The sequence below is a fragment of the Dermacentor silvarum genome, chromosome 9, assembly GCF_013339745.2.
Source record: "Dermacentor silvarum isolate Dsil-2018 chromosome 9, BIME_Dsil_1.4, whole genome shotgun sequence".
Taxonomy (NCBI): domain Eukaryota; kingdom Metazoa; phylum Arthropoda; class Arachnida; order Ixodida; family Ixodidae; genus Dermacentor; species Dermacentor silvarum.
This window is the reverse complement of record NC_051162.1, coordinates 26,878,391-26,895,367: the sequence shown is the minus strand read 5'-3', so window position 1 is coordinate 26,895,367 and position 16,977 is coordinate 26,878,391. Positions and strand designations below refer to the sequence as shown.

The following is a 16,977-nucleotide window of genomic DNA, read 5'->3' as shown; positions in this document are numbered from 1 at the left end:
CTATCTTCCAACTTGCTTAGGTGGTTTCGTACAGTTGCTGCAAGTAAGAAAGTACTCGGAGCTGTCCCAAACGTGACTCTTGACATTCTCCATGTCACGACTTTTGCGTCGCTACCGCTTGAAATTCTGTCCCACCAAAGAAAACGCAATGCGTCTCTATCTTCTTCGTGTATTGAAATCTGCAGAAATGCTTTCGCTATATCAGCTGTCATTGCAATGTGATGGTGTCGGAATTAAGTTCATCAGCATATGCACCTGATTACAATTGAGATTCGGTCCTGTTTCGAGGTTATCGTTTAAAGAAAACCCTTTTGTCGACGATGAAGATGCATCAAATACAATTCTTATCTTTGTGGTTTGTCGATCTTCCCTTATCACTGCCTGATGCGGCATGTAGTAGCAGTGTGTCATCAGTCTACTTTTTTCGTCGACCACTTCTGCTACTCCACTATTTAAATAATCTCTGATAGCACTGTCGTAGCGCCGGAGTATGCTTTCGTCCTTCTGTAGCCGTCGAGTGAGTTGTCGTAATCTGTTCATAGCTACGCTCTTGTTTTCATCAAGTTCCACGTTATCTTTCCATGGAAGTCTGACAGAATATCGCTTCTCTTCAAATTTTAAGTGCCTCTTGAAGTGCTGAATCACTGCCTCTTCTCTCCCGGTTTCTTTCTCAGGGCACTTTATGCCTAGATTTTCAATATCCCAGAAATGGCTGAGTTCTGTCTGTATGTCGCAGTTATCCACGTTGACGTTAAGTACCATTACGGTTGATTTCTCCATTATTGTTGCTGATAACCTAGCTTCACCTTGTACTGTCCAGCCGAATATGGTTTCTGCTGCTGTCAACCTCTCTTCTAGTCTTCGGATCCCAGCTGTCATTACATGCCAATACTGGTCTGATCCAATCAGTATTCCAGTTTCTATGCATGATGTGCCTTTACATGTTCTCATGTGTCAGCCAGCTTGAATCCGTCCTCTTCATACTTCTTTTGCAGTGAAATACGCAGGAACGGTAATCTTTCTTTTGAAATTATGTCTCCCTCCGGTGCTTCCAGTACCACTTCTTCACTACTGGAGATACTTTGCAGTTTAACTTCAACTGAATTCATGACTCTTTCAATTTGTCCTCCTCCGAATGAGCCTATCGTGAGTCTTTCTTTTCCTTTAACCTTACAGCCAAGTTTCTCAGATAGGCTTTTCAGTATGAATGATCCTTGGCTGCCAGTATCCAGTAGAACACGACAATAACATCACTGCCTTCTACCTTCTGCTAACGCAACTGCAGTCTGCAGAAATACACTTGATGAGTTGTTCATAAACTGGCATGTAGATGTTTTCTCTTCTAGATTTTCACTTTCACCAAGAGTAGATGTTGTACACTGTTCTGTCAGTTCTTTGCTTCGGCACATAGACGTCGCATGCCATTTTCGACATATCTTGCACCTTATGTTTGCCTTACATATTTTAGCAGTATGGCGAGGCCTGGTACAGCGGAAACATCTGTTTGCCTCTCTGAGCTTCATTTTCTTGTCTTCATAAGGCATTGTTTTCCTAGAATCATCAGTATAATGAGTTGTATTGTCGCAAAATATGCAAAACTTTGCAGCTGTACTTTGAAAATTAACAGTTCTTGTATGCTGCTTACTCTCAGCCCTGTGGCTGTAGCTTTCTCTCCTTTCTGTTGACAAGTCCTCTCTGCACTCTACTTGATCTTCGATGTATTTCATCAAGCGCCTAAGAATATCTTCTTGACGTATAGCCACATTCTGATCTCGTGATGAAGATCTACTGAACGCTTCTCTTTGTTTTAACTGGAATCCAATGTACATATCCACAGGCAAAGCTCTTTTCAGGATCGGAAGCAACATCGATGCATAGGACTCGCTTTTTAATCCTAAGGACTCCAATCCACGTATGTGCACTTGCACCTTTTGTGACAGCTTTCTTAAACCGCCAATGTCGTTGCAGCTCGCTACTGTATTCAAGTTAGTCAGTTCTTTCATGTGCATTTCTACCAGCACGGCATCTTTTCCGTACCTCTTCTTGAGTATATCAATGGCGTTGCTATAGTTACTGTCGGAAAATTGTAGTCCCTCCACGGCAGCTGCCGCTTTTCCGGTTAGTGATGACAGCAGGTACGTAAATTTCTGATTTTCGTTCAAGTCGGTTCATTCGTGTACAGCTGTTTCAAATTACCGCCAAAATCTCTGCCATTTCATTTTGTCGCCGTCAAACTTCATTAGTTCTAGCTTCGGTAGCTTCACTATTGTTGCTTGCTGAGATTGTCTAGCTTCGCCATTGAAATTGGTTTGCTCCCTCGCTGTTTGCCGTACTTCTTGCCGAGAAAGGTACGCGTTGATGTTGTGCAGAGCACTTATTATCTTTAGCTCGTACTCATTTGTTTTCGCAAACTCCGAGTCAGCTGTTTCGGGCGTTATGAACTGCTCCATCTGCTCGTCCGCTTTCTTTAGCGAGTCTACAATACCTTTAATCAGGCTGGCTATCAGCGACATCGCTGTAGGATCTTGATTCTCCTCCAGTTTCTTTTCAGCATCGCTCACTAGATTTGCTATTTGCGTCCTCAGAGTTTTTCGCTTCTTCAAAATCACTTCTCTGTTCATCTTGAATAACTGAGGAAACTGCTGGTCGCTTACAAATTCTAGCGGCGAGACGTCATCCGAATCTTGGTCGCCCTTTGTGTCCGTGCCGCTCCTTGCCGTCGATGTCTCGTCTCGCTGCCGTTGGTTCGCTCTCGGGCCTCCTCTTCGTCCGTCTTCTGTGGCCAGTCCGTCGTTCTGGTAGTCCGTGGCCAGTCTGAAGAGGAGTAGCCGCTAAATCCTGGTCACGGCACCATGTCGCAGAAACGAGACGAGACAGCTGCGTTCGATGCGAATGAAATCAAGATTCTTCTTTTTCTTTTCTTTATTGCTTTTCTTAGCGCGCGCTCCTTGGAGCCCGCCGTCTTCTTCTTTCTCGTCTTGTCCACTCTCATGAGTTTCAATAGTCACTGCAACCGGGCACTGCAACAGACGCCAGAAGACTCAAGTCCAGACACACTACAAACTTACTACGATATACTGCAGCACTACCGCTTTTCGAGAAGAACGATGCCGCCACCGCACTCATCCCTTACCAGAGCTGAAGCCACGACCTGGAGGCAACTCCAGACCAACACCTATCCTCACCTCACGCTCCTTCACGCGATGTACCCCACCCTTTATCAGCCCCTTTGTCCTTTCTGTACAGAGCGAGCTACCCTCTATCACACCACATGGGCATGCCAAAATATCCTTAATAACTCCCCAAATCGAAACGCAACGCACGAGCAGTGGGAGATGGTGCTGACCAGCTCGGCACTGGAGGATCAGCGAAAGCTTATCGCCAGAGCCGAAAGTGCTGCCACCGCCGCTGGGGCCCTGGACTGAAGGTTCCACCCACCACGGAGATCGATGCTTCTCCGTGCCCCATCAAAATAAAGTTTTGTTTCTCTCTCTGTCCTAACGAAGAGCATGTAACACGGGCGAATGGGGATCGAAACACGCAGCCTGGGCACTCGCATGTACTTACGCAGTCACGGTAACGGGCGCACGCCACCGCGTAAACTTATCGGAGCCCGGCACACTCCGCGCATGCGCAATGTTGGCAGCCGTTATCGGCAATGGTAAGACGGCAGCGCTAAGCTGAAACCTCTCTCATTCTTCATCCAGGATATCGCGCACCTGCAGAGCGAGTTGCGAGCTGCACAAGAGAGGGAGCGCTTCCTCGAAGATGAACTCCGTCTCCTTCGTGAAGAGAACGGTAAGATCCTGCGCTGCTTCGCTTCATTGGCTAAAGCTTACGCGCCTTTATTAGTAGTGTAAAGGCGTTTATTGACAGGGTACGCAAGGAGTTACAGTAGTAATAATTGAGCGAGAAACTTCAGCAAGAACTACGAGGGAGCTTTGTTTAGGATGTGTGCCTACACAAACAGCACAGGCTGGTTTTGAAGCGAAACTAACAAATACTATTCATTATGGCGAAACAGCGCAGGCGACTGGACGTGGGAAAACCGACCGGACAATGCGCTATCAACTGATTCTTTATTCGAAGCAACCTAGTGATATAAGGCAGAGGACATAGAGGGCACAGCAGTATCTGTAAGTGACTCGGATGACCAGCACGGAAAGGCAGTTAGAAATCAATGAACAAGTCAACTACTTGATGCTAAACACGATTTCACCGGTGTAAAACTCAGAACAGCACTAAAAGTTCCTTTGAAAAATCCGAGCACACCTAAGCATTTCCTATGAGTTGTGAATGCTAAGGCATCATTGTCCAAATGAACGCCGTTAAGCGGGCTTTCGAGTTTTGTGGCGGAGTATGCTATCGAGTTTTGCGATTAAATTGGCGTTGGTTATTTTTTTGTACAGTCTCTAGATTAGCTTGTTGGTTGTAGACCGGAACCATTTGGACGAAGTTGCTGATAAATCAAGGACGTCGCATGCCAACGACGTCCCGCGTGACGCGAGACCGAGGTAGCAGCAGCGGCCAACAAGGATGGCAGGCGCGCGCCACAGCTAAGCCCAGTGGGGGTGAGAGAGAGAGAGAGAGATAGGGACCGCGCGCCCGATTCCAAGAGCCAGACGGCGGCACCCGCAAGCGCGCGTCATGCCACTACCTCGCCGACGACAACCCGTCTCGCCCCGCTGCGCCGAGTCGCCCTATCTGCTCCGTCGAGGAGCGCTTGTGGCGTGGCGTCGCGGCGATGCCCTCTGCCCTCACGCAACACCTGGCGCGCGTATGCGGCAGCAGGTGTTACCATTTCGCCCGCTGTATTTCGTCGAGTCGCGCTCTTGACGCGGCGTCGAAGCCAATGGGAATTTAGCTGCCATTTCGCTGCTACAGACGACGGCTTTTTCACTCAATGGGCCATTTGCTGTTTTCGCATCAATTGGCGTGCTCGAAACCAGTAGCACTAGTCAATAAAGCTCATGTCTTTGTGCGCCTTTGTTTGATGACGTAAGGGCGCTTAAGAACCGTGACCAACGCGCGCGAAATTTGTGAAGCGCATATTTTTCATAAGAAGGGAGCGGCTTACGTAGCCTGCCATCAGTCGCTCTTTTTGACAAAGACATTAGGTATCTTGATTTTGTATATTATCTGTAACCCTTTCAATGTATTTATAGAATAATAAACTGACACTGACTACATGTTTTGATTGGGGCACATTGCTCGCATGGTTTGTGTTTTTTTCTTTGTTCTTTTCCTGTTCTTGCGGAATCCAGTATTGTTGACACATGTTTACAAATCTTTTTTGTTTATTCCAGTGTTAGTCATTTACCAATCTCTTTTGTTTGATTTTTGTTGCAAACAGTGACTTTTAGCGCTGTTATGAGTTTTTCACCTGTGAAGTCGTGTTTGGCAATAAGTATGACTCGTTCTTTCATTTCTAACTGCTTTTCCGTGTGGGCCGGCTCACTCACTTACCGATAGCACATTGGCTTTTGTGTCCTTTGCCTTATAATAGCATGTTGCTTCGAATAAAGAATCTGTTGATAGTGCATTGCCCTTTCCATTTTTCGCGCGTTGTCGTCTGCGCTGTTCAGTGTAATGTACGTAAACCAACAAGCCCAGCTAAGAACCTTCATGAAACACTGTTCACTCAAACGTTGTATGCGCGTTTCTTCAAAATCTTGCAAAAACGTTTTTTTACGATATCACAATTCATTTCATGCGTTGCAGTTTACCATAGCAGACATTTTCATTTTTTTCTATTTGATGTTAAAAAATCATGTACTGCACAGCTAGTATTCTTCAAATTAGCAATAAATTGTTTTCTATTTATAGGGTTCAGTTACTAGTAAGCCCTATTTGCATACAGGGTTCCGTATTTGGCTGAAATTGATTTAAAGATTTAGAACTTCGTTCTTTATTATCGTTAAGTAAACTTCACGTCATTGAAACCGCATACAGAAAACAGAAAGAAGGATAACATAACCTAGATAAAGCGCCGGACTGATAAGCACGCGACAGACGACGCTGGGTGCCTAACACATAACAGGCGCAAAATATTGTGTAGCAACATTACGCTGCCTTTGATGATAAGCAAGATATTGACCAACGAACTAAAGAAATTATATATAATTTATTTCTGGCACGCAAATGCATGACTTTACCTGTCATGATGATGTATAGTGTTTACTGGCGCAAGGGCCAAGTATGGCCAAAGAGCGCCGACTTTGCCTGTCATAAAATTAATTAACATCCTGCGGCTCACGTTAACGCCTAACAACTTTATTTTTTATTCGTGCAGAAGCGGTTAAAGAAAACTACCGAAAAGCACAAGAGGAAAGACATCGTGCGATGAGGCTTCACAAAGCTCCCTCACGGCGTGGGACGTAGCCGATGCCGTGGCTCAGAAGACAGCTGAAGGATAAATGGAGCACACGACCGTTGCTGAGCTAACCTCTAATTTAGTAGTCTAGCTGAAACTTCCACACATCTTGGGGCAAGCATTTAAATCATGAGGGTCTTCATGCAGCCAGAATAGGCTGCATGATCACGGAGCCGACCGAGCAATTCTGTACTTTGGTCAAATAGTTTGTCCCTAAATAAATAAATTGCGGACGTGAAGCCTTTTGTTTAAATGCGTCTTGATCTTCGCGGTCACTTTAACAGACCATAAATGAATGCGACCAGCAGGAGGTCACGCAGGATATTGCAATTGTGCATTGGTCGTCCCCAAAAGTGGGGGAAAAGCAGGCTGGCGAGCAAGCAATTGGCAACTGCAGCATCGATCCTAGGAACACTTTTGGTAGAATTTGCGGGAAGGAATAGGCTCCGAATAATGAATACCTTCTTCAGGAATCGCAGCAACCGGAAGTGGACCTGGAAAAGCCCTAATGGAGAAACAAGCAATGAAATAGATTTCATACTCTGTGCCGATCCCAGCATAGTGCAGGATGTAGACGTGTTAGGTCGGGTAAAGTGCAGTGACCATAGGTTAGTGAGGTCTAGGATTTCTCTCAATTAGAAAAGAGAAAGAATAAAATTAGTCAAGAAGAAATAGGCCAACCTAGACGCAGTAAGGGTAAAGCAGACCGACTCAAGCTCGTGCACGCAAACAAATATGCAGCTTTAGAGCAATAAGATGAAGACAACATAGAGGTAATGAATGAAGTCGTAACTAGACTAATCTCAGAAGCAGCTAAGGTACCAAGGCAACCAGCACGTAAGCTCTCCCAAGTAACAAAGAATCTAATAAACAAGCGACACAGCATGAATGTATCAAACTTAAGAGATCAGACAGATTCGCTGAACTGTCAAAACTGATCAACAAGAAGAAAGTAGGGATATTGGAAAATATATCATGCAAAAGATTAAGGTAGCAGTAAAATATCGACGCAGCATGAAATCAGTGAGAAGAAAACTTGGCCTAGGACAACGCATGACGTATGCACTGAAAGATAGGCACAGTAATATCATCCGCAATTTCGACGACACAGTAAAAGCCGCGGAAGAATTCTATACTGACATGTACAGTTCCCAGAGCAGCCAAGCTACTTTCATTCGAAGTAGTGATGAACAGGATACAGAGGCTCCTTCTATAACGAGCGAAGAAGTTCGAAGTGCCTTGAAAGACATGACCAGGGGAAAAGCTACTAGAGAAGATGGAATAACAGCTGATTTAATCAAAGATGGAGGAGATACATGCTTGAAAATCTTGCGGCCCTTTATACGCAATGCGTCAAGACTTCAAGAGTACGAGAGAGCTGGAAAAACGCCAACATTATACCAATCCATGAGAAGGGAGATGTTAAAAAATTGGACTTATAGACCCAATAGCTTGCTCTCAGTATTGTGTGGAATATTCACCAAGATAATTTCCAATGGAATCAGAGCAACACTTGACTTCAGCCAACCGAGAGAACAGGCTGGCTTCATAAGGGATATTCTACAATGGATCATATCCATGTCATATCAGGGAACAAGAATTCAGGATCGCCAGTCAGCCTTTAGAGTGTGTAAAGGAGTACGTTTATCTAGGTCAATTACTCTCAGGGAACTCTGATCATGAGAAGAAAATTTGGGTGGAAAATTGGGGTGGAGTGCATACGGCAGGCATTACCAAATCCTGACTCGGAGATTACCACTGTCGTTGAAAAGAAAAGTGTACAATCATTCCATTCTACCGGTGCTAAAATATGGGGCAGAAACTTGGAAATTAACGAAGAATCTCGAGAACAAGTCAAGGATCTCACAAAGAGTGATGGAACAAAAAATGTTATGCTTAACGTTAAGAGACAGGAAGAGAAGGATGCGAATCAGAGAGCAAACGGGTATAGCGGATATCCTAGTTCACATTAAGAGGAAAAAATGGAGCTGGGCAGGCCATGCAATGCATGGGATGGATAACCGGTGCACCATTAAAGATACAGAATGGATAACAAGAGAAGGGAAGCGCAGTCGATGACGGCAGAAAACTAGATGGGGTGAGGAAGTTAGGCAATTTGCAGGCAGAAGTTCTAATCAGCTAGCGCAAGACAGGGGTAATTGGAGATGGCAAGGAGAGGCCTTCGTCCTGCAATGGACGTAAATATCGGCTGATGATGATTTCGCCGATTGCTTGCAGGCATAGAAAGACCTGAAGATGTCCACAACATAGAGTATGAATGTGTAAATTGTATTGCGTAAAAGAAGCAGGAGATGCCAATCGCGAACATAGCCATATTTTCCCGCTTTACGCAAATTTACGCATAATAAAATTTGATGATGCGATTTAGGGACTAGAAATTGCACTGTGCGTTTTCAGCAAGTGTTTTTAAACTTCTTCAGTTGTGAGGGATGTCGTTGTGCGGTGTTTCGACCACGTGGGTTTCTTCAGCGTCCACCCAAAGTACGGTGCACGAGTGCTTTTGAATTCCGCCTTCATAGGAATGCGGCCGTCCGGTCCGGGACTCAAACCCGCGGCCTCGTAATCAGGAGCTCAACGCCAGAGCCATTGCGCCCCCGTGGCAGGTACGTATGCATTCTAAGCGTTAAGAAACAAATGCCTGTTACTCAGTGCGATGTGTGTTTCCTTGATTACCCTTTTCATTCAATCAGTCTTCAGCACAGTCTTTAGTATACCTGAAGCAGCATCTACAACAGCTGTGTTGCTGTGGAGTTCCCCGTTTCGGTTTTATACGTTTCTTTCTATCACTTAACGTTCTTATTTTTCTGGGAGCTTACAGACAAAAAGTAGGCGATAAGACCAAAGGTTTCACCTTTGTTAGATCAAAGGAAAGGTAAAGATGAATTTATCTGTAAGCGTTATAGTAACTCATTCCAACCACAGGTGCTGCTAGTTTGCCAGTGCAGAACCAGCATTTGTCATGACGTAAATGTCCTGGTGATAATCATACATGTCCATTGTATATTTGACTGCTGTCGGCAAATGTTTCGGAAGAACTTTTCGGTGCTACCTACCAACAGTGCTCTGTAAGCAATATTTTCCGGTGGGTGACATCTATATGCCTATGTGTGAATCACGACTCACGTCTGGTGTGGTGAGAACAGTATAGAATTCCTGCCTATTCCCTGATTCACGAGCATTTCAATTTTAATCCACTACCAGAGGTCTATCCATCGCATATATATATATATATATATATATATATATATTATATATATATATATGGATGATGAAAGATGTAGACATGGAAGATGTAGATGCATTAGAATGAATATGTATTAGGGTTACTCGTTGGGGTCATAGTTTTATTGTACTTGGACTGTACAGACCACCAGATGTCACTCCGGATTACCTTATCACACTGAAAAATTACACGGCTAAATTTGAAAATAAGAAAGTTTTACTAATTGGTGACCTGAACCTACCTGGAGTGGACTGGGAGCGCCTTGATGCCGGCATTAACTCTTCCAAACATGTTAACACAGTTTTTGATATTATGCTTATGCATGACTTCTTACAAGTAGTTCATTTGCCAACGCGCGTACAGGGCGATTCCAGTTCAGTATTAGATCTTGTGTTTCTGAACCGCAAATTCCCGGAATATACCGTAGTAGTTGGACAAGGTCTCTCTGATCATAAATTTGTGTGCGTTTCTTTTCCTCTAGTTCCAATAACTAGCCGTAAAAATCCATCAGTTCGTTATTTTAAAGACTACTCAAGGGCTAACGATGCACGCATAATTGAACATATGGAAAGATGTCTTACCGATTTTGATGACACAGATGTCTGCTCACTCTGGTCACGGTTTAAAGACATGTGTCTCTTTTGCTTAGACAAATTTGTACCAACGAAACGCAAGAAAGTTCACAAACAAACACCTTGGGTAACTCGCAGCATTATCCAGAAGAAGTGGAAAGTTTAACGATTAAAAAAACATGCACCGGCGGATTTAATAAATGATGCGCAGAACAGCCTCGCACATGCTCTACACAGCTCAAGAGAATATTACTTCAAAACTTCTTTGCCTGACTTTATCACATGCGACCCTAGTAAATTCTGGAATTATATCAGCGAAAAGAATAGTGTCACAAATGTCAGTCGACGGAAGCAACGTGACGGACCAGAGGGACATTGCCCAGCATTTTAATCAATATTTTCAAAGCGTGTTTACCACTTCCGATTCAAATTGCGCATGCAACGCGACAGTCTTTCCACGTGCTGATGCCCACTTCATTTCTTTCCCTGGTGTGGTATCTATGCTTTTGAACTTGAAAACCAGAGCATCATGCGGTCCAGATGATATCCCGAAGTGTTTCTACGACGATATGCTCCATCTCTTGCTAAATTTTTGGTTATTGTTTTTCGTTCTTCTTTGCTGGCTTCCAAATTGCCCAATCACTGGAGGACAGCCCGAATTGTGCCGATATTTAAAAGGGGACATCGCCTAACACTAGGAAATTACCGTCCTATATCACTAACTTTGTCATGTTGTAAAATTATCGAACATATCATAGCAACTAGTATTAATAAATTCCTGGAAGAGCACTCTATATTGACTAAATTTCAACATGGGTTTCGGAAAGGATTTTCAACCGTAACTCAACTCGTCACATTGTTTCATTCTCTTGTATTAGCCCTGGATACACACGGCAAGATAGATATGATTTTCTTAGATTTTTGTAAAGCTTTTGACAAAGTTCCCCACGGCAAACTAATTTTCAAACTCAGAACAATAGGTATTCCACAAATTTTTGTTTATTGGATTTCAGCCTACTTAACTAATCGGAAACAATACGTAGATGTAGGAGGTCAACTCTCAGACTGTCTTCCAGTCACGTCTGGTGTACCACAGGGCAGTGTGCTAGGCCCTTTGCTATTTCTATTGTATATTGTCACGTAGTAGTGACGGTGAAGAAAACAGTCGTAAAACTGTGTGTGACGAAACTGATTCTTTATTGGGCGAACCTGTGCCCACAAAAGAAAGCTACACTCGAAGCACAACGATAGCGGCGAACACAGTCGGCGATCGTCGAAATCTGATTAGCGGCGAAACGCGTCGGCTTTCATACCTGAGTCATCGAAGGTTCCAGATTAATCCCTGACGCCCGCGTGTCTTCCAGAAAGTTCTAGACAATTCGCGTCGGTCATACAATCAGATAACATAAGCGTCAGTGAAGACAGGCAACGGAAAGAAGCATCGATAACGTTCTAGAAACTTCCGATACAGGCGCGTCCTGCGCCGAGCGATAACGTTTAACGTTTGTGAGCCGGTGAAGAGCGGTCACCGGTAAAAGATAAACAAGTACACGTGGCATTACCCTCCCCTTAAAAAACATCGTCCCGATGCTACTAACAAACACGAGTCCGAAAACATAAACCACGTGTAATAAAGACAAAAAATAACAAAGCAACGAAGTACCTAAGTTCGTTAGCGGGCGTAGAAAGGCTTAAGACGCACCACGTGTAGGGACTTCGGGTCGTGCGCGGCGCCGCTGTGAATATTGTCACGTAGTATGACGATGAAGCAAACAGTCGTAAAACTGGGAATGACGAAACTGATTCTTTATGGGCGAACCTGTGCCCACAAAAGCAAGTTACACTTGAAGCACAACGATAGCGGCGAACACAGTCGGCGATCGTCGAAATCTGATCAGCGGCGAAACGCGTCGGCTTTTATACCTGAGTCATCGAAGGTTCCAGATTAATCCCTGATGCCCGCGTTCTTCCAGAAGTCTAGACAATTCGCGTCGGTCATACAATCAGATAACATAGCGTCAGTGAAGACAGCAACGGAAAGAAGCATCGATAACGTTCTAGAACTTCCGATACAGGCGCGTCCTGCGCCGAGCGATAACGTTTAACGTTTGTGAGCCGGTGAAGAGCGGTCACCGGTAAAAGATAAACAAGTACACGTGGCATTACCCTCCCCTTAAAAAAACATCGTCCCGATGCTACTAACAAACACGAGTCCGAAAACATAAACCACGTGTAATAAAGACAAAAATAACAAAGCAACGAAGTACCTAAGTTCGTTAGCGGGCGTAGAAAGGCTTAAGACGCACCACGTGGATGACTTCGGGTCGTGCGCGGCGCCGCTGTGATTGCGAAATGCCGTCTGGCACGACCTCGTAGTCCAGTGCGCCAATCCGTCGGATAATCTTGTAGGGTCCGAAATAGCGTCGTAATAGTTTCTCGCTAAGTCCTCGCCGGCGTATCGGAGTCCAGACCCAAACACGGTCGCCGGGCTGGTACTCGACGTAGCGTCGTCGAAGATTGTAGTGTCGGCTGTCGGTTCTCTGCTGGTTCTTGATGCGCAGCCGGGCGAGCTGTCGACCTTTCTTCGGCACGCTGCAAATAGGTGGCAACGTCGAGATTTTCTTCGTCGGTGACGTCCGGTAGCATGGCGTCAAGCGTCGTTGCTGGGCTCCTTCCGTAGACCAGGTTGAACGGCGCCATGTGCGTCGTTTCTTGCACGGCCGTGTTGTATGCGAAGGTCACGTACGGAAGGATGGCATCCCAAGTCTTGTGTTCGACGTCGACGTACATTGCCAGCATGTCGGCGATGGTCTTATTTAGCCGCTCGGTGAGGCCATTCGTCTGCGGGTGGTAGGCGGTGGTCCGGCGATGGCTTGTCTGGCTGTATCGCAGGATGGCTTGAGTTAGTTCTGCCGTAAAGGCCGTGCCTCTGTCGGTGATGAGGACTTCTGGAGCACCGTGACGCAGGAGAATGTTCTCAACGAAGAATCGGGCTACCTCGGCGGCACTGCCTTTGGGCAAGGCTTTTGTTTCGGCGTAGCGGGTGAGGTAGTCAGTAGCTACGACGATCCATTTATTCCCGGACGTCGACGTCGGAAAAGGCCCCAGTATGTCCATCCCGATCTGCTGGAACGGTCGGCGAGGTGGTTCGATCGGCTGTAGAAGTCCGGCTGGCCTTGTCGGCGGTGTTTTGCGTCGTTGACAGTCTCGGCATGTCCTTACGTAATGGGCGACGTCGGCAGAGAGGTGAGGCCAGTAGTATTTTTCTTGTATCCTCGAGAGCGTGCGGGAAAAACCGAGGTGTCCAGCCGTTGGGTCGTCATGGAGAGCTTGCAGAACCTCTGGACGCAATGCTGAGGGTACCACGAGGAGGTAGTTGGCTCGGAGAGGCGAAAAGTTCTTCTTTAGGAGAATGTCGTTTTGCAAGAAAAAAAAAAATGTCACAGTTTCGCCCTAAGGGCGAAGCAATGAATGCGATAGCAACACAGCAATGTCTTACGAAGTAAGGTGAGCGGCTTTGGTAACAGTATGAATTGTAGTAAACATGAGCTGATTAAGTAAACAGGTGTGCTGCGGCGTAAGTAGACCGACATGAAGAGAGACTCGATGACCACGAGAAGGCGCGTGTGAAACGGTGGTGTTGATGAGAAGCGCTTCCCGTGGGCAGCGCGCGTGCGAAGGGACACACCTGTAGTGCTGCACTGCCGATCCGGGCAGCATTACATGTGTAGCGTGCGTTGGAAAATGTGACCCTACTATTACTAACTGAATGAACAAGCGTGGTGTGAGCGCGCACAAACAAACATGAAGAGATCACACTGAATGACTGCAGACAACGACTGTCAAAACGCTGGCAGCAAGCATACGCCGCTGCGGGCGAAGGTACAGCGGTGAGCACTGTTAGGGTGAACACGCGAGCGCGTGGCCGACGGCACTATCAGCGCCGCGTAACAGGCATCGTTGGAAACATTGCACATGCGCAGCATGTGCTTTGCGAAACACTCTTTCCACCGCGCGCATCACGTCATCGATACGCTTGTTCGTCGTCTGCTAGCCGCATTTTTTGTTCGCTGAGCTGGTACCTTCTGCATTTCAAGGTCCATCTGGATTGAAGATTGGCGCGTGAAGGAAAAAACCTCGCCTGAACACCTTTGGCACAGTGATGGTCTTGCCTTCCAGGTAGTCTACAAGGCTCCTTAGGTCCGGGTCGGCTCGCTGTTGTTCGGCGAAATCGTCGGCACTGATGGGTCCCAAGAAAGTGTCGTCATCCTGGTCGTCCTGTGGCGGCGGTTCGACGGGGGCGCGAGACAAGCAGTCGGCGTCAGAGTGCTTTCGGCCGGACTTGTAAACGACGGTGATGTCGAATGCTTGAAGTCTCAGACTCCATCGTGCGAGGCGACCTGAAGGATCCTTCAAGTTAGCTAGCCAACACAAGGCGTGGTGGTCGCTGACGACTTTGAAGGGCCTGCCATAGAGGTAGGGGCGAAACTTTGATGTAGCCCAGATGATGGCGAGGCACTCCTTTTCTGTTGTGGAATAATTTGATTCCGCCTTCGATAGCGACCGGCTAGCGTAACTTACAACCCTTTCTAGTCCGTCAGTCCTCTGCACAAGCACGGCGCCGAGTCCTACGCTGCTTGCGTCGGTGTGGACTTCGGTGTCGGCGTTTTCGTCGAAATGCGCAAGAATGGGCGGCGATTGCAGGCGTCGCTTCAGTTCTTCAAATGCTTCGATTTGCGGCGTCTCCCACTTGAACTCGACGTCGGCCTTCGTGAGGTACGGTCAGTGGCTCGGCGATCCGTGAAAAATTCTTGACGAAGCGCCTGTAATAGGCGCACAGTCCAAGAAATCTACGCACTGCCTTCTTGTCATCGGGCGGAGGAAAGTTAGAGATGGCCGCAGTTTTCTGAGGGTCGGGGCGCACTCCAGACTTGTTGATGACGTGGCCCAAAAACAAGAGCTCCTCATATGCGAAGCGGCACTTTTCTGGCTTTAACGTGAGTCCGGAGGTTTTGATTGCTTGAAGAACTGTTTCAAGGCGCCGCAGGTGTTCTTCGAAGCTTGAGGAAAACACAACGACGTCGTCCAAATACACGAGGCAAGTCTGCCACTTCAAGCCTGCCAGTACTGTATCCATGACGCGTTGGAAAGTCGCAGGTGCCGAGCAAAGACCAAACGGCATGACCTTGAACTCGAACAGTCCGTCTGGTGTTATAAAGGCAGTCTTCTCCCGGTCTCTCTCGTCGACTTCGATTTGCCAGTAGCCGGTTTTGAGGTCCATCGACGAAAAATACTTTGCGTTGTAGAGTCGATCCAAGGCGTCGTCAATCCGTGGGAGGGGGTATACGTCCTTCTTCGTGATCTTGTTGAGGCGACGATAATCGACGCAGAAACGTAGGGTTCCATCCTTCTTCTTCACTAACACCACGGGGGACGCCCACGGACTCTTTGACGGCTGGATGATGTCGTCGCGTAGCATTTCGTCGACTTGTTGCTTTATGGCCTCGCGTTCGCGCGCCGAAACTCGGTACGGGCTCTGACGAAGTGGGCGGACATATTCGTCGGTTATGATGCGGTGCTTGGCGACAGGGGTTTGTCGAACTTTTGACGACGACGAGAAGCAGTCCTTGTACTGCAGGAGCAGAGCTTTTAGCTGTTCTTTCTTATGATTGGGAAGGTTCTGATTGACGTCGAAAGTCGGTTCAGGCACCACAGCCACCGCCGAAGGCGCACCAGAATCCGTGAATGCGAAAGCACTGCTGGCTTGTACTATTTCGTCGATGTGGGCGACCGTGGTTCCTTTGTTAATGTGCTTATATTCGTGGCTGAAGTTCGTAAGCATCACTCTTGCTTTTCCTTCACATAGTTCAGCTATGCCTCTAGCGACGCAAATTTCACGGTCGAGCAGCTAAGTGATGATCGCCCTCGACGACGCCCTCCATGTTTGCAGGCCACTTCGGTACCGACGGAAATCATTACGCTGGAGCGAGGCGGAACAGTGACTTGTTCTTCAAGCACATTTAAGGCATGGTAACCGATGTTTGTATCCGGTGGTATCGCTTTGTGCGTTGAAAGCGTTATCGACTTGGACCTTAAGTCGATGACTGCACCGTGTTGGCTTAGAAAGTCCATGCCTAGGATGACATCCCTGGAGCATTGCTGCAGGATTACGAAGCTCGCGGGGTAAGTGCGGTTGTTAACCGTGACTCGTGCTGTGCAGATTCCAGCCGGCGTTATTACGTGGCCTCCCGCTGTCCGGATATCGGGTCCTTGCCAGGCAGTCTTCACTTTCTTCAACTTGGCGGCGAACGCGCCACTGAAGACGGAATAGTCGGCTCCAGTGTCGACGAGAGCGGTGACGTTATGGCCATCGATTAGTATGTCTAGGTCGGTAGACCGTCGTCTGGCGTTACGGTTAAGTCGTGGCGTCGGATCACGGCTGCGTCGGCTTACTCTGCTGCTGCTACGTCGCGTCGGAAGGTCTTCTTTCGGCGGCGAAGTGTTGTCAAGGCTGTTGCTGGGCGGCGTACTGATATGTCGTCGTGATGATTCGCGAATCGTCGTCGTCGGCGGCGTCGGAGGATCTTCGGCATTGCGTCGTACAGCAACCGCACCTCCATCGGTTGCTGCCTTTAGTTTCCCGGATAGGGGCTCACAGACCGGCCCCGGGCTGGGCCAGTGTATGGTCGGCGCTGCGGCGACAGGTAACCTCCTGGTGACGGTGAGCGTGAGGGTCGTCGTGGCTGCCACTGGGCTCCGGCGAGGTAGTCAGTGATGTCGCGTGGTCG

The 16,977-nt window shown here is 47.2% G+C and overlaps 1 protein-coding gene across 1 annotated transcript in view; it reads left to right on the top strand.

Annotated features, from left to right (window-relative positions):
- LOC119463500 (centrosomal protein of 290 kDa-like) overlaps window positions 1–6,612 on the top strand; it is an 83,152-nt gene extending 76,540 nt beyond the window's left edge. The window contains exons 26-27 of the mRNA XM_049655244.1: window positions 3,708–3,798; window positions 6,293–6,612. Coding sequence (XP_049511201.1) covers window positions 3,708–3,798; window positions 6,293–6,381 — 180 coding nt within the window. The 3' untranslated portion in view covers window positions 6,382–6,612. The remainder of the gene's footprint in view (window positions 1–3,707; window positions 3,799–6,292) is intronic.
- The last annotated feature ends 10,365 nt before the right edge of the window (window positions 6,613–16,977 follow it).